Here is a 27,322-nt window from a genome sequence, read left to right on the forward strand (position 1 = left end):
ATGCAAAATTTACTCTTGTGAGCTTTAAGCCATGTTATAATGTCGTAACCTCATCAAACATATTCAGAGTTCTTCAACAACATTCAAACATGTTTGAGCAACTCTTTTTATTATTTGTCTACTTTTCCAAAGCTCAGAATGCCCTGTTCAACCTTGTGATGTCATAGAGCAGTAGTTTTCAAATTAATGACAACCTTTTACCTTTAGTTTAGTAATGATACGCAATTCCTGAACTAAAATTATTCAAATGATTCAAGTGAAAGTGTAAGGTATTTTAAAACACAGTGGAGCACTCCATGTATACCAGATGGCATCACAAGGTGTGTTTTCATTTTCAGAGAAGAACTCTGAAATATAAAGTTTGTGTGCTAAATATGAGTGAATGAAACAAAACATCCTCCGTGTATGTTTTTGATGGGGAAACATTTACAATATAATAACATAGATCAGAGTAGCTCATGCAGGTCCTTTAATTTACGATAGGGGGCAGTAATCCACCATTGAGCGTATGCGCCAAAACAAACCAAGAAGAAGCCGAGGCACCGCAGCTAAAGCTAACAGCTAGCTCCAGCAGTTAGCAACATTTCAAACCAATGAAATATGCAGTCTAAAAACTCAACATAAGACTTGTCAATAAAGCTCCGAGGTTGTTTTCGTGTTTGACATAGGTATGTGGATAGGTTTCATTGAACATTTAAATAAAAATATAGACACGTCCTATGCAGATGCCGTGCCATGCCAAACGTGAGGAGGATAGCCAGACACTTCAGCTAAATAAATATAATAGTTTCAGCGTTGTGCTTTTATTTGTGCCATTTTCAGACACTGCAATGGCAAAAAGAAATTACTTTTACATATGGGAAATCCCCTGATGTGTGCTTTTAAAGGTTTCTTTGGTACTGTTGATATATCTGCTGCAGGGAAATACATGTATTGTTTTCAGATTGTAGCTACCACTATGTCTGATGTGATCTGTGCCTATTTCACACACATCTTTTGAATTAATCATATGTATTTGGTGAATGTGTTGATTGATTCCATATATTGTTTACATTTAATGTAAAACGTTGATTGCAAAAACATGCTTCCAGTATAATTATGTCCAATGTACTTGCCCCCCATGCCGCAGCGGCTATAACTTTATCCTTGCACCCGTCTGCCACTTTGAATTAGTGTTTTGCAGTTCATTGCCTACAACATCTTATAAAATCTATAGTTAATTCAATCCAATTTCTTTTACCAGGTTCTGAGGAGATTCCTACAACATGTATGCTGTGTACAGACAAGCCCACACCCCCACTGCAGTGGAGTTCTCTGTCTACTGCAACTTCATCTCCAGTACGGAAAAGAACCTGGTCGTTGGAGGAACATCCCAGCTCTTTGTCTACAGAATTATCCATGATGTCGAGGTAACTTTGCTTTCTACATAGCTTGCATGAATATATCGTAGATTTGTGTTTCATATTATGGTTTGTTCCTTCAGAGTTCATCAAGATCAGACAAACCTTCAGGTATGTGCACTAATGTGTTTGCTTATTTGCCAATTGATTCACAGTTTTGAATTGTATTTTTTTTTTCTTGATTACAGATAGCAAACCTCGCAAAGAGAAGCTGGAGCAAGTGGCCTCCTTCTCTCTTTTTGGTAATATAATGTCAATGGAAAGTGTGCAACTAGTTGGATCAACCAGAGATGCACTTTTGTTAAGCTTTAAAGATGCTAAGGTATTTATTTAACTAATAAAATGGATGCAGATTGTTGCTTTTTATTTCTTACTATACTGTGTTGATTGTCAGTTGTCAGTTGTGGAGTACGATCCTGGGACACATGACCTAAAAACATTATCTCTTCATTACTTCGAAGAACCAGAGCTTAGGGTAAGTCCATTTTGAAGAGAATTGGAAAAAAAAAACATGTCTCAAATAATACTAATGTATTTCTTTTCAGGATGGTTTTGTCCAAAATGTGCACATACCCATTGTCCGGGTAGACCCAGAGAACCGCTGTGCTGTATCTTTAATATATGGCACAAGACTTGTGGTGTTACCTTTCAGAAAAGACACGCTTGCTGATGAGCAGGAGAGCGGAGTTGGGGAAGGGTATGTTTGCAGTTACATTATATTAAGTGGTTTCAAATGACATCACAACTTTCTGTAGACCTATAACATTAAATGGAGATGAAGCAGGTACAATTTTGTCATAATGTATTGAGTGAAAATGATGAGGGCCTATTTTCATAAATATTGTCCTTTTGGATATCTTATATAAAAAATACATTGTAATAAATCTGCAAGTATGATCACATTTACTTCACTTATTGTTAAGTTGGATCTGTAATCTTGCTCTTTGCCAAAAGCCATGTTTTTCCACAGACTTTCACAGTAGTGCCAAAAACTATTGTGTGCATGTTTATTTGTTATTGTGCATTTTTTTTGTACCAAAATCAATTGCTGAATCTATCCAATCTTAATATTATGTTCTTAACTAAATGTGTCTGTTGTTTTCTTGTGTGCAGCCCCAAATCCAGTTTTCTTCCCAGTTACATCATTGACGTACGCGAGCTGGATGAAAAGCTGTTGAACATCATCGACATGAAATTTCTCCATGGATATTATGAACCCACATTACTCATTCTGTTTGAACCCAATCAAACATGGCCAGGGTCAGTTATTTTTGTCTCTAGTTAGAAAATATACAAATGAAATGCATGGTAATGTTTTAATAATTATTTTCTCAGGCGTGTGGCAGTGAGGCAGGACACATGCAGCATTGTTGCCATCTCCCTCAACATAATGCAGAAGGTCCATCCCGTCATCTGGTCTTTAAGTAATTTGCCTTTTGACTGCACACAGGTCATGGCTGTTCCTAAACCTATTGGTGAGATCTTATATGCATTTTAGATATTAATTTATAGTTGCTCAGCCAAAAGCATAGAACGGTTTAGACAGTATAACCAATATGCTTTATGTTCTAGGTGGTGTGGTGGTCTTTGCTGTCAATTCCTTGCTGTACTTAAATCAGAGTGTTCCTCCATATGGTGTTTCTCTGAACTCACAGACAAATGGCACCACCGCCTTCCCTCTGCGTAAGTGTGATCATCTTAAATACATGCTAGTTTTATTTTTGTAGCACTTTTTTTTTTTTTATAATAATGTAGTTTTGTGTGTCTATCAGGCATTCAAGAAGAGGTGAAAATAACATTGGACTGCTCCCAGGCTGACTTTATCGCTAATGACAAAATGGTGATCTCTTTAAAAGGAGGAGAAATGTAAGCATGCATATTTTCAGAATTCAGATTAGGGCTGGATAATATGACCAAAAAATCTCATACTTATCAACCACAATATTTAATCCAGTTGTATCTTGTCTTAACAATAAAAATGGTCAATATTAATTTTATGTATACATTTTGTTTAAATTGCCATTTAAAATAACAACAACAAACAATTCTAATTTATTCCTCCAAAGTCTGAACTCTACTCCAAATGTCATGCATTTATCGGCAAGAGGATTGGCTGTAGACTTGTTGATTCAAATGTCCCAATCTTGCAATTAGAGATGACTGAATTTCAATCTTGATAAACATTTGATAATTTTCACAGCCCTATTCCAGATATTCCTCATTAATTATATATTTCTTCTCTTGCAGCTACGTGTTAACCCTAATAACAGATGGCATGAGGAGTGTGCGGGCGTTTCATTTTGACAAAGCTGCTGCCAGTGTCTTGACAACATGTGTAAGCTCCTCTATCAAAAAGCATGTTACCTTTTTTTATCAGATGTAATTATTTGTTATTTTGCTTCATAAGATGGTGACTATGGAGCCTGGCTATCTCTTCCTGGGGTCTCGGCTTGGGAACTCACTGCTTTTAAAATACACAGAGAAACTGCAAGAAACTAGGTTAGAAGAAGCAAAAGAGGCACAAGATGAAGACAAGGAAAAAGATAAACAAGTACTGTATAAATATGGCCCTAACTACTAAGTACTAAATGCAAGATTAGTAATGTCGGTTTCCCTTATTTTTAGGAGGAACCGCCAAGTAAAAAGAAGCGTGTTGAGTCTTCTGCGAACTGGACTGGTAAGGTTGTGTTTTGTGATATTTTGAAATGCCTAAAAAAATAAGTATGTATATTTTGTGGTTTAATTAGATGAAGTAGACGAAATAGAAGTATATGGAAGTGAAGCTCAGTCAGGAACTCAATTGGCCACCTACTCCTTTGAGGTAACATCATGATAGTTTAATAGTTTTTTAATGCGGTCAAAGTGTATGAGAATATTTTTTATGTTATGTTTTGACAGGTGTGTGACAGTATACTAAACATTGGACCGTGTGGTAATGCTTCCATGGGAGAACCTGCCTTTTTGTCTGAAGAGGTACTTTAGCACTGTAGTTTGTTATTCCATATTTATACTTAACTCATAAGTGGTGCATGTCCTTCCTTTTATCAGTCTTTTCTATTATGAACAGTGAAAACCTTATGTTTCTCATCCTTAAAATGAATATACCATCTAGAAAGAGTTTACTGCTTACAATTTGGAACCGCTTATGACAGAGGGAACCTGGCCTAAAAGGTAGTGTCAGGCACATTAGCAAAATCTAAATTAAAAAAAGAATGGACTGAAAATATGTTTACAATTGCAGATTGCCTCATTGCTAGCAAACTTTTGAAGCCTTTAACTACAGATTCTACAGTGCTTTCTCTCCTAATGAGGTCCTTAAAGTGATAGCATCTAACTTTCTGGAGGTGGAAGGTCAACTGCTTGATTACTTGGAAATAGAACATTGAAACCATACTTTGTAACGTTCTCCATGGAGATAGATACGTTTTATGCCATATTATGGAAGATTTTAACCAACGGAATAATTTCAATTGAAACAAACAGAAAAAGGCAAACAAAAAGAGGAGTCTGTTTTGACATGAAAGCTCACTCAAGAGTAAGGAGGCATATTTTTCTAGTTTTTCGGTGCAATAAAAACATCTATAAAGAAAAAGGAATGCTTTCATTTAGTCTATTGTTGGGTAAAAAGTTACATACTATGGCTTTAAGTTGAACAATACAATTAGATGTAAAAGCTTTTGTCTACTTTTTCCCAAAGTTTCAAAGCAACCCCGAGCCTGATCTGGAAGTTGTCGTCTGCTCTGGATATGGTAAAAATGGTGCATTGTCCGTTCTCCAGGTATGCTTTTTCTATTACTCCTATGCAAACCCGAATGCACTGTCCTAAAACCTGTGGTCGTGAGGGCCGTCTGCCACGAGGTGAAGTGACAGTTGCTACAGAGAACAGTCTGGGTCTACCAGGGCTGCCTCAGAGGCCCACGGAGTAGCCTGTAAACAACTCAGACACAGGAGTGGGGAATGCACTGTATCTGTATATTCTAGTTGCACAATAATGACTGTATGGACTCATTATTTAATATATGTTAGTTGTTAGTTTCTTTACTTTTTGTTAATCTGTATTACCAAAATATTGAATTGTTGAATACTTCACTTTTGTGACTCATTATAGATAAATGCAGTATTTAATTCTTTATTTATTGTAGTTTGTGTTTTTTAACTATATTATACATTTAGAATAATTTTTGGGGGATGTCAATGACAAATTTCTTTTATTATTGTTTTTTGTCCATACTTTGCGCCTACAATATATCTTATTTCAAAATGTGTTATTGTGACAGGCCTATGTACTGCTGTAACTATCTCTTATATGCACTTTACTTTTACTTTCTCAGAGAAGTATACGTCCACAAGTAGTCACCACTTTTGAGCTGCCAGGCTGCCATGACATGTGGACCGTCATTGCAAGTGAAGAGAAAAAAGTATGCAATATAAACAAGGGAAGCTTATATATATCTTATTTTTGTTTGGGATTTCTAAGCCTTTTCTTGGGTTTGTTTACAGACTACAAAGCCTGATGATTCAGAGGAAAGTATAGAGGCTGAGACTGGCGAGGAGACAGAGGAGGGAGAAAAGAAGGAGAAAGAAGAGAAGGACAAAGAGGAGAAGAAAGAGAGCGAGGAGAAGTCTGAGCCCCCCCTAGAGGACGATTTAAAGAAGCACGGCTTTCTCATCCTCAGCCGAGAGGATTCCACTATGGTATACTATAGACGCATTTGTCTTCAGTATTGGATTTGAATTTGAATCAGTGCTTCATCCAAAACGTCTTGCAGCAATCTTTGTACAATATATCTTAGTATTCAGTACAACCATGCAATATATTCCAACTTGTCACTGCTGATGTTCAGTTAAGCCTGAATGTATTTGCCTGGCTTTGCACAAAACCTATAAAACACGACCAAAGTGCGTAAGAAATGGAAACAGGAATGACATATTGCAGTGTCAAAGTTTTTTTTTTCTTGACTGTGGAGCTCTGTAAAAAATGCGTATTCTGAAATGCATTCTATTCTTTATGCAAAGGATGTGCCATTTGTATTCCTCCTGACTTTGAACATAGTGTTGAAAGTTATTGAAATTGTTCATCTAGATTCTACAAACTGGCCAGGAGATTATGGAGTTGGACACCAGCGGTTTTGCCACTCAGGGACCTACTGTTTTTGCTGGGAACATTGGTGAAAATAAATACATCATTCAAGTTTCACCCATGGGCATCAGGCTGCTGGAAGGAGGTAAACTTAATTTTTCAAATACAGTATTTATTTAAACTTTTGTTTAAGATGAAAATCGAATCTTTGTCTATTTGTTTTCAGTGTCCCAGCTACACTTTGTCCCTGTGGACTTGGGCTCTCCCATAGTGCACTGCTCTGTGGCGGATCCCTATGTGGTGATTATGACTGCAGAAGGAGTGGTCACCATGTTTGTGCTCAGGACAGACTCGTACATGGGCAAAACTCACCGCTTGTCTCTACAGAAGCCCCCCATCCAAACTGTAAGAAAATACATTGTACAAAGCACACAGTCTGAAATCATTATTGGTAACGTCCACAACTTTGTAATTTCTGAATAGTTTAAGTGCTGTCACAATACTAAAATTTCAAACTTGATTTAAATAAGTAATACAAATTCCGATACCATGATCATAATAAAAAACACCCTGTCTTTAGGTAATAGAATGTCACTGTCAACATTTAATCATAAATGTTTCATCATTCTTTTATATTACCATGTGGTGTTATATCTATGTAATTCCTCAATCCTCCAGGGGCGAATACTAGTCTATATGGTCTTATACTTGTTCTGATACAGCTGAAGATCATTCTAAAGCTATCCAGGAAAGTCTGAAAACAAAATATATTGTAATCTATTCTAATCTAATTAATTACAGCAACCTCGTGTGATAGCTCTTTGTGCATATCGAGATGTGAGTGGCATGTTTACCACTGAGACTAAAGTGAGCTGCTCTGTCAAAGAGGACATCGTTATGATCAGGGGCCAATCTGAAACTGAAACCTTCATCCACGACATGAGGTACAAATGCCTACCAAACGTACACAAAAATGTTTAAAAAAGTATATATTTTTAAATAGCTTTGCACCTATTACCATGGTAAATGTGACTTGCAGTAACACAGTGGATGATGAGGAGGAAATGCTGTATGGAGACACAAGTACGACCACCACACCTGTGAAAGAGGACTCTGGCCGAGCCTCAGGGGGTCCTGGGGCTTCTGGCTCTGAGGAGAGCTCAACCAAAGTGGAACCCACCCACTGGTGCATGATCATCAGAGAAAATGGAGTTATGGAGGTAGGAAGTTACACATGGATGCACATATGCAGAGAATGAAAGTAAGCTTGTAGTGTTTTATTGTAAGAAGGAACATTGAAAGATGATTGATCCTTTAACAAAAGATAAAACACATTATCTATTAGAGCTGTCTTGGTTGACTTAAGACATGTCCCGTCTAAAGAGGGGGCTCTCAGAACGATTGCGTATCTCATCTGACACAAACTGTACTCGCAAAACTACAACTGCACTGGTGTTCATGAAAAAAAAAACATAAAAATCCTTGTATTTGTATTTGTACAATGTATTTATTTAAAGCATAGTTACTAACTGTAAATGTTTAAGACAACTCACTCACAACTCAAGTAACTTCTTATTTCTGCTATATTAAAGGACTATAGCTTTAATATAATAACCTAATATCCTGTGATGATCAATCAGTTCATGGCAATCCTCCTTTTTTCCACATGATCTAAAAAGTTATTTTGTACTTTTTAGATAATTTATTTATTATTGATGTATTTTATTTACACAAATGTAACCTCACAAATTGTTGGTTAAAAAATTTCATAGTTGTGGTGGGAAAACTATTTTTAGACATGACTCCCAATTATAAAATTGATTAACCCTGACATACAGAAATAAAAAGCTGTTTTTTGTGTAGATGTATCAGCTTCCAGATTGGCGTTTGGTGTTTCTGGTGAAAAACTTCCCCGTGGGACAAAGAGTTCTGGTCGACAGTTCCTCTGGACAATCTGCCGCTCAGGGAGAGGCCAAGAAAGAGGAAGTGACCCGCCAAGGAGACATCCCATTAGTTAAAGAAGTCTCTCTAGTTTCTCTTGGATACAGCCGCACACGGCCATACCTGCTGGTTAGATTTGGTCAATCGAAAGATATACTAGCTGATGCCTTTGATCTAATTTGATCACTTTTGCTTTTATCAAGGTTCATGTTGAGCAGGAGCTTCTGATCTATGAAGCCTTCCCATACGACCAGCAGCAGCCACAGAACAACCTCAAAGTGCGCTTCAAAAAGGTGAGATTTCAACCTCATGCAGCTCAGATTACCCGGGTTCGATCATCTTGAATAAGACGATTTATCCCTCCACACAGGTGCCCCATAACATCAATTTCAGAGAGAAGAAATCAAAGCTAAGAAGAGACAAAAAGGCAGAGCTGGGTGTACTAGAGGACGGCTCCGCTCCCAAAAGTCGAATCAGTCGTTTCAGATATTTTGAGGACATCTCAGGATACTCAGGAGTAAGTATGACTTTTTTTTTTTTTTGGTAATCATAGGGCTCTAAACCAGTGCTACGTAAAATACATTGTTTAAAAAGTCCTGACTTCTGTAATATGGAAGTTCCCTTTTTCTTTTGTAGGTCTTCATCTGTGGTCCTTCTCCTCACTGGATGCTGGTGACCTCGCGTGGAGCCTTGAGGTTACATCCCATGACTATAGATGGCGCTATAGAGTCCTTCTCTCCATTTCACAACATAAACTGCCCCAAAGGGTTTCTGTATTTCAACAAACAGGTATCTCTTTCAGCTCAATAAGCAATGACCACTATATAATTTTTATGTTATATGTTGTAGTACTGACTTTAATGGTAAAGAAAATACATACAGTACATTGTAGTATTTTGTACAGTTGATAACACCACTGGAATATTTATAATCTTGTGATAATTTGGTAGCACTATACTTCACAGCACAGTAAAAGCATGGTAATAGGAATGAAACAAGCAAGCATTTAGTAAATAGTAAGTATAGTAATTACATGCTAATTGCAACTATCAAACTGGAAAATACAATCAGGGACACTGTGGTTAGCACCTCAAGCCTCACAGCAAGAGCGTGAGGCATTTCTGTGTTGAGTAGGATAAATGAAAAGGGAACAAAGATAACAAATATGTTTCCCTGTTACAATATTTATATCCTATTCTCATACTATGTCTTGTGGCTTGTGTGACCTTTTTGTTCTTGTTTTTCAGGGAGAGCTGAGGATCAGTGTTTTGCCCACATATTTGTCTTACGATGCCCCATGGCCAGTGAGGAAAATCCCCCTGAGATGCACCGTCCACTATGTGTCCTACCACGTCGAATCTAAGGCAAGTTTCCAATACAACACTAACCCTCCTACACACACACAAGCCTTGACTTGCCTAATACCACGTTAAAAAGTCAATTGATGTAGTGCCTGGAAGCCCCTTGGCCCCTAAAGTTCTCGTTCTGTGTGAGTGAAAAGAATCAATAACGGTGACTTTGAAGGGATTATTCTTTGAAGTGGAGTTTTTACAGTGATTTTCTGCCCCGTGCTCAGGTCTATGCAGTGTGCACCAGTGTGAAGGAGCTGTGCACCCGCATCCCAAGAATGACCGGAGAGGAGAAGGAGTTCGAGACAATAAATAGAGGTCAGTCAGAAATATAGAAACTCAAGTATAGCAAAACTAACTTCAGAAATTGTAAAAAAAAAAAAAAAGTTTATTTACTCAGCTGAAAATTTAATTGGACTCATGTATTCATTTAGTTAACTTTTAAAAATTTGTATTAAATTGTATGTTTACTCCAACTTGAGTAATATATTTTACAGTGTAAATGTACTCTTGAGTCTACAAGTGGCAAGTGTTTTATATTAAAGCTAAATTATTTTAACATTTGTGTGTCTTATCGATCCTTCAGATATGATTTAAACCTTCTTGCTTTTGTGGTCTGTCTTTTGAAAATTACAGTTTTTATGCATTGAATATTTTGTCCTTCCAGATACATTAACTTCAAATGATAGATCAGATGTTACTTCCACACAATTATTCTTAAATTATTTTATTCTAATTTCTTGTACCACTGCATTGTACTTCTACTTATGTAATATTATTTTGAATTCAATTTTGGACCACTCTGCTACCTCTGCTCTGCTCTAATGGTCTTTTTGCTTCAGATGAGCGTTACATCAACCCTCTGCAGGAGAAGTTTTCCATCCAGCTCATCTCCCCGGTCAGCTGGGAGACCATTCCCAACACGAGGTACTGGCTCCAAAACAGTTGTTAGTCTGACTCATTCTAACCTTTAATTATAATTTCATCATAAGCAGTCTACAACCTGAAATGATAAAGCACTGAGATTTATATAATAGATGTCGTTTTGTTGCTGTAGTAATGAAACGTGCAACAAAAATGGCTGTGTCAAACTTGTTAACAAAATCTGGTGAAGGGATCATATTGAGCAATGAATTTCAATATTATTTAAAATCAAAGTCATATTTTTTCCTTCTAAGTCCTAACACTTAACTGAAACAAGATTAGCTGCTGACCTCTCGATTGAAACCCCCTGAGTATATAATCGAAGCTTAGAGATGTCTGAATCCCGGTATCAATTCTGATTTCAACACAGCCCTACCTAGACACGTAGACCCATTTTGTTTCAAATACAATATAGTTTATTTGTTACATGTTTTTAAAAACATTTCGTGGTGCATCATTTTGCAAGCTCCAGTGTTTAGAGCACTTCATCTCCCACAGTTGGCTTGTAGCAGTCTTGCTTCCTCATTTACTCCTAATGGGTAACTGTCCTCCAGAGTAGTTTAAAGGCAGCACTGGTTTAATTGAAATGTTCTGGGCAATTAGCCGAGTCTCAAACGGCTGCTTTAGGTCATTTTTACCCTGGATCAGCCATTCATCTCAAACGCTATCTAATTTATTCTCCTATTGCTGCATTGCTAAGTTCACCTTAATTAACCTTATAGTGCACATCTCACTGTTGTTATTTCGCTGTAAGGATCGACCTGGAGGAGTGGGAGCATGTGACGTGCATGAAGACAGTGGCATTGAGGAGTCAGGAGACAGTCTCGGGGCTCAAGGGTTACGTTGCAGCCGGGACCTGTCTGATGCAGGGAGAAGAGGTCACCTGTAGGGGGCGGGTGAGTGCAAGAACAACACTAGACTACAAATAGACTTGGAGCAAAAAGGTTCACCAAATCTATACTTAACTTGATCTTTCCAATATCTTTCAATGTTGGGTTTATTTAATTTCACAATCTCCATACTGAAGATTTAAACTGTATTTAGTCTTTAATGTTGATATAAATTAGTCAAAAGATAAGTCATAAGATATCATCAAGGTTTTTAGGGCATTACATTTCCGATGGTGTGAGAATCAAGCCCTTGAAAGTCATGTATTTTATAGCCTGGTAATATTAAATTTTTTTGTAACAGGTCAAATTGTATAGTGTAAGGAAGCAATCTTTGTAGTCTAACGGTCTAAATTCCATTGCATGGAAATTAAGTGAATAGTTTTGTGGGATCATAATTTTACATTAAAAAATCTCTGTTTACTAGATTAGAATACCCAGAAAGTACTAATTTTCAAAACGTCCATATATATTTTACAAGAAAAACTACAACCATTAAGTGTGGATTCAAGTATGGATAACCTCAGTGTAAAATGTAGATTACCACTACATGAGACACACATGAATCAATATGTAAAAAACAAGAGATGTCTGTATATATTTTATGCTTGTATTATGCTTTTCAAAATCTGTGACATTGTTTTTACAGATTTTGATCCTGGACGTGATCGAGGTGGTCCCAGAGCCGGGTCAGCCCCTCACCAAAAACAAATTCAAAATCCTGTACGAGAAGGAGCAAAAGGGACCAGTGACCGCCCTGTGTCATTGTAACGGATACCTGGTCTCCGCCATCGGACAGAAGGTCTACAACCCAGATTCTTATCTTCCTCTTTATAAAGGAAAGGTAATGAAGAAAGGAGAAAATAACAATATTATTCTTTTATTCTCACAGATCTTCTTGTGGGTGCTGAAGGACAATGACCTGACAGGCATGGCCTTCATTGACACACAACTCTACATTCATCAAATGCACAGTATCAAGAACTTCATCTTAGCCGCAGATCTGATGAAGAGCATCTCTCTGCTGAGATACCAAGAGGAGAGCAAGACACTGTCGCTTGTCAGCAGGGTGAGCCGGATACACTTTCTAAGATCTAGGATGTGTCAAAAATGTATGTTAAAGGCAGATAGTTAAATAGTCTGGGATTACAATTCTACAATGTGAAGTGACCTTAAAGGAGGGAGAAGATCATTTTAAAATGCATAGGCAAAACCAAATAAATTGAGAGAGAGATACTTTATTGATCAAGGAAGAAATTCAAAGTTGGTTGCAGCTAACTGTTCCAGTTTTGCAGCAACATTTACACTGCAGTTGCCTTTATCTCGGTCAAAGGTCTCAGTGCAGTTTAATAGGAGGACAGGTCAGGTAGGGTCGGCAGATCTGTGTCAGGGCAGATGAAGAGAGGAAGAGCCAAAAGTGTCTTCCTCTGCCACATGAACACAACAGGAAATGGCTTGTTTGCTTTGGATATGGGAAAAACAATCAGGTCATTTTTCACAATCCAACAGTCCAGAGAACAGCAAACTTAATTGGTTGAAAATGTTAAAAACAGAGCTCAAAAAATGAAAAGTTTCAAAAACTGCTCAGTGTGTAAGCCAGATAGCCAACAAAGTACACTATGAAACTTTATTGGCACCTTTCACTATGTGAAAGGTCAACCAACTTGACCAACCAATTTGACTATATGAAGATAAGTATGAATATCATATTGTGGAACATTCAGGTGGTGAACCCTCTATCAGAAATGTTACTCAGTGCACCTTTAGCTATTGGGGACCTTAATACATTTGTAACTGAACTAAGTCAAGATGTATATTTGTAGAACATTTTTGTATTACCTATGGATTATACTATTAAAATCTTGCTGGAATGTGCTAGCTCTGGCACCATTAAACAGTGCTACTATTTGTTCAGTGCTGACTTCAGCAACGACAAAGTGTTTATCAGAAGAGATCAGGGTTGTGTTATGTGGGTATTTTATTTCTGTCAAATGAATCTTGCAACAAGCAGCAGTGCCAGCCACTACTCTGAACATATTGTTTGTTTTGTAACAGGATGCCAAACCACTTGAAGTTTATGGTGTTGAATTTATGGTGGACAACAGCCAGCTTGGATTTTTAGGTAAGGATTTTACTTGGACCTCTCTTGGGAATGATACATTTCCATGTCTTTTCTACATCTGTATTGAAGTCTGTTTCTTTTAGTTTCAGATCGGGACAAGAACCTCTTCGTTTACATGTATTTACCTGAAGGTTAGCTGAACCCTACCTGCCACTGCATCCATCCTTTACAATATTTGATTTCTTATTTTTATCTCTGACTTGTGGATACAGCTAAGGAGAGCTTCGGAGGGATGCGGCTCATAAGGCGAGCGGACTTCAATGTTGGAGCCCACATTAATGCATTTTGGAGGATGCCCTGTAAAGGAGCTATGGATGCTGCCAGCAGGAAGGCCCTCACCTGGGACAACAAGCATATCACATGGTTTGGTGAGTGGAAACTGGAGGTAATTTCTCAAACCTCCATCATGTTTTATCATCTATGTGTTTATAAAGCTCATCTTCATCTCTGCAATTATGGATTAATTAAGGTTGGATACATCCTTTCTGGAGACCCACACTGATAACTAATCAATCTGTCATTTTATTTATTTTTAATCATATAGATTTGCTGACATGTGGAGAAGTCTTGAGACAAATCCCCATAACAGCTGAATTAAAAAAATGCTACTTATACCAAATAGCGAGGGGGAAAATACACACTTGGAGTGCAGTACGCTTTCAGATATCCTCTGCCACCGTGCAGCCCTCTTATTAGTGAAGGGTAGTGTGCCAAAAAAAAAGAATCACCATTTGTTTTCTTATTCAAACTTGATTTTTGATTCAATTACTTTTTTCTCTCATTAATTAATTTATTCTAGTCTGAAATCTTATATAAAAAACACACACTTATATTGACAGAAGACGGGACGTAGATTAAAAAGTCCCATACTTTTAATTGATGATATAAAACATTAAAATTTTGTTTTGATCCAAATTTGATTAATATCACAACCCAAAGTTTTTATTTAATTTAAGCATATCACCATGTACACAACCATACTGCACCTTTAATCATTTATCATAAAACAACGGGATTTTGTTTACACCAAGAAACAGAAAAATGGTAATGGGTCTTGATTTCTTTATTATTGCTGTTTGGTCCCACAGCCACACTAGATGGAGGCGTGGGTTTGCTGCTGCCCATGCAGGAGAAGACGTACCGTAGATTACTCATGTTGCAGAATGCTCTCAACACCATGCTGCCCCACCACGCCGGCCTCAACCCCAAAGCCTTCAGGTCAGAGCTCAGGCCGTACACTTGTTCAGCTGAAAGGTCAAGTTAAACTCATAGAAGTCATTCATAATCTTTTTGTGGTTTAGAATGATGCACTTTGACCGACGAGGGCTACAAAACTCTGCACGCAACATTCTGGATGGAGAACTGCTGGCCAAGTACCTGTACCTCAGTACCATGGAGCGAAGTGAGCTGGCCAAGAAGATCGGTACCACTCAGGACCTAGTGAGTAAACTGCTTATGATAAAAGATCGATGCACCTTTTTATATAGTCTGAGAGATAGCTGCCAAATTATTTATACATTTATTGACTTTTTTTTTTTTTGTCTGGACTGTACCATTGAGCTTAAAAAGCCTGTATTAGGGTATTTTCTGGTCTATGCTATGTTGTTTCCCCATCAAATTCATACCCTGAGATGTGTTTTGTTTCATTCACACATGTTGTATAACACAAACCCTGCATGGTTATTTTTGTATGTTGAAAACAACATTCATAATATTATTTATTTTTTGATAATCTGCCCACGTCCACATACAAACATTCATACATGATCAAAGCTCAATTGCCACAAACACATCATGAAAGGCACCACTCAAAGCACTGGCAGCTCTACAAGGTGCAGGTTTAAATTTGTTGGTGCTGCAGGAATACACCAGTCCATAGTCAGTGCTGAGGACTGTACTAGATAGATACTTTGTCAGATTAGCTCTAAAATGTGCCTTGTTTTTTTTCTAGATTTTGGACGACCTTCTGGACATTGACAGAGTTACTGCTCATTTCTGAGCATCACATTCCTGTGGCTTCTTCCACTGGAGGCTCTTTTATATTACAGACTTTTGTTATGGCATTTTGTGAATCTTAGTTTCTTACATGTTTAGACTAAAAGAGGAACAACATGTTTCTGTATTTTGTATAAAACATCAGTAAAAGAAATGACTCCAAGCTGTGGTTGTGCTCATTCAATAACTCGACACAGGTGACTTCAAAGAGGTAGACTTTCATTAAACAGTATAAATAATTTTAAATACATGCCGTTACAAAAGCAGTGCTTGGCAACTTTCACATTTTTTCTTGAAACTGTCTTATTTCCTTTAGTCATATGGCCTTTTCATATACATTATGCTAAATACTAAAATGAGTCAACACTGTTCATTTGCATCTTTCTTTAAGTTTTAATATACAGTCATTTTTACGTTAAAAGTAAATGAATACTTCTCATTACATTGAGTCTCCAGTCTTTTGGGGTTAGTCCTATAGTTCCTGGCTGGTCTTGGCTCACATGATGAGGCCTGCACAGGCCATGTCTTGGTAGCACTGTTGAATAAATGGGCTGGGTTGGAGCTGCACTTATAATAGGTCCCTGACTGATGAGCTCGTACTACCTCAAGTAATCATACATCTCTGCATCCAGGGATATGAGCCCAAAGTACGAGAACAGACTGATGAAGGTGCGCGTCAGACTCATCAGGGCCATCTCTGATCTGTTAACAAAACACTGCAGGTCATTCATTCATAAAATTTTGTCAATCGAAGTAGATAGACGGCTTACCTCAAAGCCACTTCAAATTTCAAACCCTCCCACGCAGTTCGGGCCCAGCTGAAGAGCCAGAACCTGGGCAGCAGACTAGTCTTCTGGGCCTGGATTTTTCCCCAGCCCCGTACCGCACTGCCAACACACAAAATGTTTAATGTCAGCCTGTGTACCATTCACAACAGATCAAGTATGTGGTTAGAATACTGATTACATGTAAACATTGTTAACATTAATATATTTAAGATTTTATTAAAGATTTTGCCCAGTTTTATTGAAGTTTAACATTTTTAAAATTTTGGAAAATTATAGTTTAAAAAAAAAAAAGATCTATTCCATAATTGACCAAGCAACCATAATATTACAGTTTTTCTCAATCGCTTTGGCACTTTTATCTATTGAAAATTGACATCTGAAAAACAGCTCACACAACATCCTAAACTTTTCTTATACAAAATTTAATCTCAGGAAAATTCAGTTTGTCATTCTAAAATGTTCAATCATTGCAAAGTATCAATAATCCAGCTGACCTCTTGGCCATGACACAATAGCGGTCGACAGGGGCGCCCAGTCTGATGTTGATGCTCCGCACAGTGTTGATGTTCCTGAAGACCAGCAGCATGGGCCGGGGCATGGACTTGAGGACCTCCATGATATTCTGGAAGCGCTTGAGCGCCATCTCCTGCATATAGGCCGTCTCCTCTCCGCTGAGGATGTTGGACAGGCCCATTTTGTGCATGTTGATAGGCCTCTGCAGCAGCATCTCACAGAACAGGAAATATTCTGCGAACAAAGAACCATTGTATGGGGTGCATATCGATGTCAGATGTAAGGATTTTGTATTTCTTCTATTCTGCGTCATAGCCGTGAATTGGTAGGGACACTGCGTATGGCATGAAACTTAACGATCATGCAGCTTTTTCTTATGTGTTTTATGACTTAAAATTATGGCTCTGTAGATCTAACAATTAACTTGGCTTGGCCGCGTCACCTGCTTTTTGGGTGGACAGCTTCTACCCAAAAATTCCATAGTGCACCTTAAAGAAAATTCTGTACAACCCAAAGACTACCAATTCATTCCAATTCTTAAGCTAGTAATAAAACAACATTTTCATATTCTACCATTAATTTTAGTGAAACCATTTTCCATTTTTAATACGATCAAAAATATTTTGTTGTAGTTGTAATAACCACTAAAGTAATCTTTTTTCTCTTGATAATTCCTCTCAGAATATGCCATAATGTGACATAAATTTCCCTGTATTAAACCTGTGTAAATACATAAACCAGAGATGTTATCTTAATCTTACCTTTGACCCCAAGAGCAGTTGAATACCTCTCCATCTCTGCCTCATTCCGCAGTACTATGGACCTCCATAGTTTACAAAGGGCCTCTCTATCACTGGGTCAGACAGTGATAGACAGTCAGACAGTCAGGGATTAACAGATAGCATGTTAGAAACATTTGCAAACCTTCTGTCATGTCCATTTCCATTTTTACCTTTGGCTTAGAAATTCATACAAGCCGTGGTCCAGCAGCACCAGCTCTGCCTTGTTATCAGGTCCTTTCCTAACCAGTACTGCACAATCAATAAATAAAATGTGAGGACAGCTAAAATATAAACAAACGTTAAATATTACACAAAACTGTAATGCCCACATGTTTGTGAGTGATCTTGGATTGTTAGGCTGTCTACATTCCCAAACTCCAAATACTCCATTTCACCTTGTGATGTGATTTGGTGGTAGTTTTATGGTTATCGGCTATTTTTAGCCTTTACTCTTCAATACTCTAGAATAACATTAAGTTAGTAGTTAGCAGAAAGTCTCTAATATCTGCTGGTGCACCGAGGAGTAAAGAGGTTTCAATGAGGCTAAAACTATAACTTCAAAGTTAGGCGACTCCAGGGGTGAAATGATCAGAATAATTCTAGTGAAGGTGAATGGATGGAGTTTAATGGTAAATGGTCACATTTTTCTATAGCGCTTTTCCACCTTCAAGGCACTCAAAGCACTTTACAACAAGGAACCACTCACCCATTCACACACACATTCACACACCAGTGTACGCAGACACTGTGGGCAAGGTGGGTTAAGTGTCTTGCCCAAGGACACAACGACAGCATTCATCTGTGGGAACTGGAATCACACCAGCCAACCTGTGGGTCAGTGGATCTGACTGCTCAACCTGTGATGTTTATGTTGAGAGCTGGATTCGAACCGCCAACCTTTAGATCAGTGCGCGAATGCTCTACCAACTGAGCTACTGCCGCCCACAGTGACGCATTTCCTCTTTTACCACTTAATGACATCACAAGGAGGAACAGAGGGTTTTCAGTTTAAGACAAGAACATGGCCTAAATATGCAGAATGTGTGTGTTAAACACATGAATGAAACAAAACAGAACTCCATCTACAGTATATTTGTGAGGAGGAAACAACAACATAGATCAAAAATAGTGCAATATAGGCTCTTCAAATCAAATAGAAGCACAGACCATTGCCAGGGTGAGGATCAGCATGGATGAAACCTGTGTAGAAAATCTGCTCCGCAAATGTCCGAATCAATTTATCTGCAGTCTAAAAACAAGAAATGTGGTTAGATTACAGTGACAAGTGCATGGGCTTTTTCTGATTCCTAAACTTGCATCTTTTAAACTTAGTCCTTGTCCTTTGATTGCTTCGACATTGTTGATTTTGCAGCCCTCACAGAACTCCGCAGTGAGAACCCTCTTGAGGATAAAGATATAAAAATATGAATTAGTCAAATTAGCCAAAAGTACCAACTAAAAAAGCACCGGAGCATTAACTAGAGATGTGTCACAGAACGCATCAAATGGTGGTGTCTGTTAGAGGCGCAAAATTATAAATTGAACTATAAACTGAATTACTTACTAATGTTGTTAATAATAATAATAATAATAATAATAATAATAATAATATTACTATTATTGTTGCTGACTAAGAAAATTTATTTTCTTCATGATAATAAAGTATGATCTATTTATCTATCTAATAATGTAATACACTACCAGAACAGATTAAAAATAAATACAAAATTTAAAAAAGAAAGAAATGCAAATATTGTAATATATAAATACTGTAAATGTAAAAATATTGTGAAATGTTATTACATACATACTATGGCATCTTAAAGTCTAATTTCTTTAAAGGTCCGAACCAATTACAATATACTGTGCCTTGGCTCAAACGCTATACACTTACCTTACTAGTCTGTTCCCAAAACACTTTTGGCACTACAACAAATTTAAAATGTTTTAGTTCCTCCGCACATCTTTCAGAGTTCCGGGCTTCATTCTCAAAGTCCAGCTCCTGGGCCAGGGTGCCCTTGAGGTCCTGTAAGATCAATACAAAGCTGAGTAATGTCCAGTGAGAAACATCAACAACACAGTCAGTGCAATGTTTGCAGAGCTGACCTTAAGCACCCATCTGAAGCCAAAGCTTGGGTGCATGAACTGAACTATATCCAGCAGGATTTCCAATGTTCGGATGTCGCCGTCAAAGCGGTCCCTGAGGTCAATGTACTGAACCTGTGGAAAAAACAAAAGTAGAAAATGCTATAATATTTTAACAAGGCCAAAAGGTTTAGTATTAGGGCTGTCGCAGTAATCGCAATATTGCAATACTGGGGTATGATCAATCACACCACCCGAGTGTTCAGGTGACCCCGATGCACAGGCCTGGCAGAAATGAATGTTTATGTGGCTCTGAGCAAATGGGTTCAAATACTCAGACCCAACCCAAACCCGCACACATTAAAACTAATGTGTGGTGCGCCACGGCATCTGGCTGTAGTATCTGCGAGGGCGCGCCTTGCAAACACGCAGTTTTGTTTGCAGAATGTGTTAAAGTCGCCCCTCGTTTTACTATTTACATTAGTGCAGGGGTTTTCAAATTGGGTGAATGTGAGCCTCCCCTTAAAATACGTAAAGACAGCGGAGCCCCCCCCTCCCCAAAATCCCATCCGCCTGCCCCACCCCACAAAGGCCTTTGAAGTAAATGCATCTTTTGTGTTCCTGCAATGATGAGCTTCAATAACGACTGATAATATATATTTTTTATATTGTATATTCATATTTTTATATGGGCATTCATAAACTATTTTTGCAACAGCAAATAACAACACTGAACATCAGAAGGACACCAGGACTAAACCAGGTCTAAACCAGGTCTAAACCAGGACTAAACCAGGACTAAACAAGGTCTAAAGGTTTAAACTGATCTAACTAGACTCTAGATCTCCCTCTTGGCACATGACTAGTATTCACATGCAAGAATTATTTGTCCACTAGCATAGCTTTTGAACTGCTTTTTCAGACAGAAAGGTGAAGCAGTGCACACCACCTTTAAACAGTCAATCAGCTCTCATCCCAAAGTGTCATACAGTGACACTTTGGTGGTATTTCATGATAATCACTATATTGACTTATCATTCAATATATGAAAGCTGGAACAGTAGATTTTGGGCTCAGTATTTATCGTCTATACATTTTCTTTGAATTAATGGTTTGATTTTTATTATTTTAATTGTAATACAATACAATACAATCCATTGTCACTTGAGATTCACGCTGGAAATATTTAGTTGGTAGTCGTCTTTAGCCGCTTAGTTTTGGTAACAACGGATCAAAACACTCACCTTGACAGCGACAGGCGTGCCATCAAACAGCTGTGCCTTGTGAACCTGGGCCAGACTGGCTGCAGCAATAGGCTCATAATCAAACGCCTTAAACAGCTGTAGTGGAGTTTTGTCAAAATCTTCCTGGAACAGCGCATCCACCTGTTACAGCAACAAAAACACATATTTTCAGTGTTTTATAAAATAATTTCACGCTGTCCTCTTCTGTATTGTTTGCGTTCTGCTCACCTCTTTGTACTTCCTGTTGAGAGCTCTGTCTTCCAGAACCTGCAGTGTGTGGATGTACTCGGGAGGGAGGAGGTGGTTGAACGAGCACAGACCTTGGCCCAGTTTAATGTAAATGCCTCCGTTCTTTACAGCACCCTCCACCATACGCTCTGCTGCCCTCTGGTGGCATTCTGACATCTTGGACAGGTAAAACGGGCTGTTCTGGCAGGTGAGGTGAGCAATACCAGGGTTAAAATTTATTATGGAATCCAGAACAGCTGATAGCTCATAAGTGATGATATTTTTGGACAAAAACATATGATTTGAAATTACTACTAATGTAAATATTGTCAATACTTTTTACTGCTGTACATTAATAACTATAATATAATAGTAACCCGTAATGTAGTGTAATAGGCTTAGCCAGGAGATTTAAGCTGAAATGCAAAAAAGTGCAAATATAGGCCTAATATATCTGAGAATTCTGTTCAGAATTCTTCTCAGAGTGTATATGATTGATGAGTCCAGAGAGAAGACTGAAATATGAACTAATAAACTAAAATGCGAATGAATAAAATGTGCAGACCTACTATTTTCTTTTTTTATACATTATATTGAGATTAATACTGTCTTTATTAACAGTTTGGCTCAAGAAAGGCAGTTGCATGTAAAATAAATATAAGATCCCAAATTATTCAGTCAATCACAATTTTAGAAATGCAGGATTCTTAGAACAAATCCCCAAATCTATTTTTATATTGTTGTATGTTGCTGAAAAGTAGACACATTTTTATATAATAAACCACAAAAATGACCCTTTTATGTCACCCTGACCTAGAGTAAAAAGTGTGCTGTGGTCCAAGACAAGAAAAATATCTGATGAAGGCTTTTTTTGCCGAAACGTTATTTTGTTAATAAAATAGTATTTGGACATCGGCCAACCGAGTGTGCTATGCATTTTTTCACCCTGACCCTGACCTAGAGTATCACTGCTGCACTTACCTCCTCCATGCCTCGTAGAACTACGTGAGTGGTCCACCAATAATCCACAGAAAGACATATTCCTACTGAGAGTGATCTAAGAAAATGCAAAATACAAACAGTTAGATTTACAGCTTTTATTCAGTGAAAATAAGAATTTTGCTAAGTAGAACAGTTATAATATACTCATAATATAGACTGCCAGGGAGAATACACTGTCAAGACTTTTTTTTTTTTTCTGATGATTTCTTTTTGATTATTGCACTATATTTTGTTGAGTGGTTTAGTGAATAGAGATTTCACACAGGATTTGAAAACTATGCAGTTCATTACTGCCGTATTCCTGACCAGTGGAATTTGGCCAATCTTCTTAAAATTCTTGTCCTCTAATTCTACTAACTTTTACAATGTTGACTTCACTTAACAATCCAAATACAAACCTGCAAAAGCGTCCAAAGCCTTCCACCACAATCCTCATCTTCCTCCTGTCTCTGGGTCCTGACATGGCGTACTGCACCCCCACAGCTGCTGGAACTCCAACCGACAGGCCCACCACAGTCTTCCATAATAATCCTCTGCTTTTACTTTGCCTGTAACAAAGAAATATTGTTACTTTTTCACAAAATAGGGGCCAGACAATATTAGACATTATACATCATATACATCCGTCCATCAGTTTTCTTCCACTTCATCCGGGGCCAGGTCACGGAGGCAGCAGTCTGAGCAGGGAGGCCCAGGTGGGCTTTGAAGTCCCTCAGTAGAACAGTGGAGTCCCTGGTTAATGCCCTGTCAAATACCCCTCACAGGGACTCCAAGAAGGCCAGGTACACTGCACAGCTGTTTGGCCTCTAGGCCGACACCACAGTGAGAGACCTGTCCCCGACCCGAAGGCGCAGGGACGCGACCCTCTCGTTCACTGTTGGGAACTCCAGTACAAGGAGGCTGAGCTGAGGGGCTATAAGCAAGCCCTGTGGGCAACGGCAGAAAAAATGGAAGTTCCAACCACTCTCGAAAAGTTGGGTACCATAACCCAAGCAGTACATAGAGGTGAACCCGACTATATCTATCAATCTATCTATCTCAATGGTACCTCTCAAGTTCCTGCACAAGCTCAGGCTCTGTGCCTGAGTTGTCAAGGCCTCTAACCTTGACTACCACCTGTTCCCCTTTGCACCTGACCCCTATGAAACCCTCTGCGGGTGGTGAGTCCACAGAAGGCATCATATATACATAACACATTATATGAATTCAAAAAAGGGATCTTTACAGACACTAAAAACTATGGGGCAACTTTCACAAGATCAACTAGACTTTTTATGCCAATCAGACAAATGCAGAATGATTTAAAAAAGGACAAAGGTGATGAAAAATGCAACAAACAGACTTAAAACCATGCTTTGCCTCCAATGGACTATAGGGAAACAGAGGACACTGAAGTGTGTGGTAACTATAATACTGCCTGTCTCCTTACTTTTAATGGTAACTAACACGTGATTATTCCAGTTTGTCTTTGGATACACTTTGTTTACTTTGGAATCTAAATTACTGAGTAACATATTAAACACTTAGATGCATTAAATGCATTACTATATTTCAGCAGTGTTTTATATATTAACTAAATTAATGAATGAATTAAGTCTTTCTTCATGCTTTATTATGACTAATTAAAGTAGAGCTATTATAAAGTGATACCCTAAAAAATGCTGGGTTTTCTACTCAACGGATGAGTTAGGGCTGTTGGGTCATTTTCTGGGGTTATTTTCACAGAGTTGGGTTTTTCTTACCCCATGTATTGGGCTATCAGGTTGGATCATTTCACATCTAACATAATGATAGACATTTTCCCACCTTTTTCCAGTCTGCCCAGCATTTTGGGTCAAATTGTCTCATACAACCCAGGGAACTGGGTAAAACACAGACTTACACCTTATCTACTGCCCTAATGAAACAACTGTTCAAGGTATTTAAACATTTTAAATAAATGAACATTGTGTTTTTATTCTGGCTCTGAATGTGTCATTCATGAATCCACTTAATTTGAGTTTAATTTTATATTTCTCAAGCTTTATTTGTGACAGAGGAAGGCAGATTTGAGCTGTTGTGACCTCTCTCTGTTCTTTTCTCTCACAGTGTAGCAGATTGCAAAGTTCAGCCCTGAGCTCTAAATTCAGTTCTAAAGCTTCTGTTCAGTCACAAATGTAAGAGTAAATGTTTAATAATATTCTCTAAAGTCTGTGCAGCCAGATATATCTGACCTGTAAACACGACCATTTCTCTCTCTGTTTTCACAGTGGAATCTCCTTCAGACTGAAGCTCCAGAATCTGAGATAAACCAACTTAGCGCTCGAACTTCTCTCACTACAAGATGTAAAAGTACAAACTACAAAATGGACTATTTAAATCAACATTTTACTGCTGAATTCATAATGTGTTACTACTAATGGTCTAACATGTTTTGAGTATGATTACTTTAAAAATATGCTTAAAAAAACAAAAAAAAAACTTTCTTAAATAGCACTGTGTAGGTCACTATGAACATTAAGCTATTTATTGGGTAGCATGAACCTAGCAGAGTAGTAAAATACAACCCAGAATTGAGTAGAAAAACAACCCAAAAAGTTGGGTTAAAATGATAAACCAAACTGTTGGGTCAAAGTAACCTGGAGCCATGTTGGTCCAATAGTTATTTTTAACCCAGCATTTTTTGTCTGAGTAGACAGTTTCATTACTATCAGTAAGAACATTTAGTTCCATAAAGGCTAAAAACTGACTTTGTGATTACATATCATCATAACTGTGTGTTCTGGAGAGAATGAGACATGGTTACCTTAGTGAACTGATGGACCGGACTGTCTGATGGGACACGCCAGATTTTCTGTGGGGCAACTTCATGTGATGTAGACACTGACGTAACTAAAAGAGCCAGAGACAAAAAGAATTAAAGGTGGGGTGGCTCTGGCTGAAAAGAATCAGAAAAATTTTGTTAAATCAAGTGGAGAGAAATTATATTTAATATTTATTATTTCAATATTTATAGAGGTGATATCATTATAACAATTATTTTTGCCATGATAATCGAGAAAAATTGTATAACAAAACAAAAAAAATAAAAATTGTATGACATGGCTATCACAGACAAAAGCACCAAAAAAGTTATTTTGTGCCCCTTAAGGCTTTGAAAATCTGGACATTATGCAAGAAGGAGGCTGTGTGTGTGTGGATCAAGGCCAAAGGAGCAGCCCAGTGATGTTTTTGTTTGCTGTCTGCTCCAAAGGGACAGTGTGTCTCCCCTAATAATAAATGAGGTTCAGATAGACGTGTCAGGGACCAGCAAGCTGTTAAAACGCCCTGGGACCAACCACTAACCATTAAAACACAAGTGCACCTTGATCATGACTTTTAAATTGTAAAATAAAAAGTAGTCATACAAAATATTGTATTCATTGTAGTAGGCCTACATAGAAGGTGCACTAAGCAACTGCTGTGAAGGAGGTCTGCCACCTGCTTTTCTCTAAGATGTTATTATTTTGCCTGGACTGTTCCACATTCTCCATGTTGCATTTATTCATTTGCCGGTGCTAAATCTATCTTAAAAAACATGCATTCTTTGTGTGGCCAGGGACACCTCACCTACTCCTACAGTCTAACTTAGCGTGGTGCTGTTTGTTTCTCTGGAGATTGCTACGATTAATGTCATACCGCGAAACATTCAAGACAAATCAATAACATCTTCATGAAGTCACCAGGTAGTGGATCCTCCGCCAGAAAAGTTACACAGTGCAGCTTTAAGTAGTGTCTTTCAGTGAGACATCATTTACTAGGTTACAGAATACACAACAAAGAAGAAGAAGAAAATAAAGAAACACTGCCTTTATATTTTAGCACGCACAAAATTAGAACTAGAGACAAGCCTCAATTCTTCTGTTGCTATCAAACTTGTGATAAACCACGAGTTCAGATGATGACATTCTCCTTGTTCGCTTTAGCTAACGCCAGATTACGTACAATAAATATTAGATCATTCTTTACCAGTATTAAGGGGTCCCGTGACATGATTTTCCAGTTTAATGTACTGTCCTCACAATGTGGATGACAATGTCCTTTCTGTTGACATATAAGCGAGATGTGTGCTTCACATCGCTGCTACGGCTGAAACTTCCTATGTTCAGAACCAAAGATTACAGAGAGAGAGAGAGTATAGCCCGTTCACTTCCGGTTACGGCGAAAGTATGTATGTATGTATGTATGTATGTATGTATGTATGTATGTATAATAATAATAATATAATAATAATATGTAAATATTATAATATTATTATTATTATTATTATTATTATTATTATTATTATTATTATTATTATTATTATTATCACTGATGTAAGTAAAACTAATTTCTTGATTGTTTCTAAAGGTCCATTAATAATAATTATTAATTAATTAGGCTAATAAAAGACCTAAGCTAATTAAAAGTAGTATATATTAAGTATGCCAGTTACCGCAATAAATGAAAAAAATAAAACAAAAATAATTATTTTTTATTACTTAACAAACAATTTCCCCCACATTACAAACATTAAAAACAGATAAAAGTCTTTCAATATTCATTTGCTGAACACAAACAAATCTGACTTTTTTAATCACTGCAATTAAAAAAAAAAAAAAAAACTATAAAAAAAAAAAACCCAGAGGTCTGAATTCTGTTCCAAACCACATGCTTTTACTGACTGAGGATTTGCAGTAGATCAACTTGATAACTGACAATTAGGCATAGCATATGAATAACAACATAATAGTAACAGCTTCATAAAGGAGATGGTATCTTTTAGCTCTTATCCAAGCTGTTTGCACAGATATAACTCACTGACTGACTATTTCTGTTCCTACTTTCCATTAGTTCTTATCAGCAGCAGTAGGCCTACCAGTGAACCCCATTAGGATCTGTGTAAATTATGCTTTTACAGTCCTGAGAGAATGAATCGTGTAATCACGAATCATTACATCATAATGATGCAAGAACAACATGGG

General features: G+C 37.6%; 3 protein-coding genes across 6 annotated transcripts in view; 2 read left to right on the plus strand and 1 right to left on the minus strand.

Moving 5' to 3' along the window:
- Positions 1-518: 518 nt before the first annotated feature.
- cpsf1 (cleavage and polyadenylation specific factor 1) lies at positions 519-15,861 on the plus strand. The gene is made up of 38 exons (XM_020932474.2): positions 519-668; positions 1,244-1,409; positions 1,484-1,511; positions 1,589-1,722; positions 1,795-1,875; positions 1,946-2,097; positions 2,514-2,660; positions 2,736-2,875; positions 2,973-3,083; positions 3,173-3,266; positions 3,648-3,735; positions 3,808-3,951; positions 4,026-4,077; positions 4,148-4,221; positions 4,299-4,373; positions 5,098-5,178; positions 5,732-5,818; positions 5,901-6,095; positions 6,484-6,625; positions 6,707-6,885; positions 7,282-7,424; positions 7,520-7,700; positions 8,344-8,550; positions 8,625-8,714; positions 8,792-8,938; positions 9,058-9,210; positions 9,669-9,785; positions 9,998-10,088; positions 10,613-10,697; positions 11,449-11,590; positions 12,231-12,383; positions 12,474-12,650; positions 13,637-13,703; positions 13,787-13,834; positions 13,916-14,071; positions 14,792-14,921; positions 15,005-15,143; positions 15,655-15,861. The coding sequence occupies exons 2-38, from the start codon at positions 1,266-1,268 to the stop codon at positions 15,700-15,702; spliced, it is 4,422 nt and encodes a 1,473-aa protein (XP_020788133.1). The 5' UTR covers positions 519-668; positions 1,244-1,265; the 3' UTR covers positions 15,703-15,861.
- Positions 15,862-15,900: 39 nt separating this feature from the next.
- Positions 15,901-26,488, minus strand: adck5 (aarF domain containing kinase 5). The gene is made up of 15 exons (XM_020932475.2): positions 26,328-26,488; positions 25,126-25,211; positions 22,739-22,888; positions 22,320-22,395; positions 21,339-21,539; positions 21,111-21,251; positions 19,888-20,001; positions 19,676-19,807; positions 19,099-19,182; positions 18,949-19,030; positions 17,952-18,030; positions 17,761-17,852; positions 16,981-17,233; positions 16,469-16,585; positions 15,901-16,400 (listed from the first exon to the last, which is right to left on the minus strand). The coding sequence occupies exons 1-15, from the start codon at positions 26,349-26,351 to the stop codon at positions 16,298-16,300; spliced, it is 1,734 nt and encodes a 577-aa protein (XP_020788134.1). The 5' UTR covers positions 26,352-26,488; the 3' UTR covers positions 15,901-16,297.
- Positions 26,387-27,322, plus strand: part of ctdp1 (CTD (carboxy-terminal domain, RNA polymerase II, polypeptide A) phosphatase, subunit 1) — a 63,865-nt gene continuing 62,929 nt past the window's right edge. For 2 of the 4 annotated variants that reach the window (XM_020932643.2, XM_055156895.1), the window contains exon 1: positions 26,387-26,525. The gene's annotated coding sequence lies outside the window, so the exon portion shown is untranslated. Of the gene's footprint in view, positions 26,534-27,322 lie in introns of all 4 variants that reach the window. The other 2 variants (XM_055156892.1, XM_055156894.1) reach the window with 2 other exon arrangements.

Source organism: Boleophthalmus pectinirostris, unplaced genomic scaffold (genome assembly GCF_026225935.1).
Source record: "Boleophthalmus pectinirostris isolate CB_2022bp ecotype Guang Dong unplaced genomic scaffold, ASM2622593v1 HiC_scaffold_21, whole genome shotgun sequence".
Taxonomy (NCBI): domain Eukaryota; kingdom Metazoa; phylum Chordata; class Actinopteri; order Gobiiformes; family Gobiidae; genus Boleophthalmus; species Boleophthalmus pectinirostris.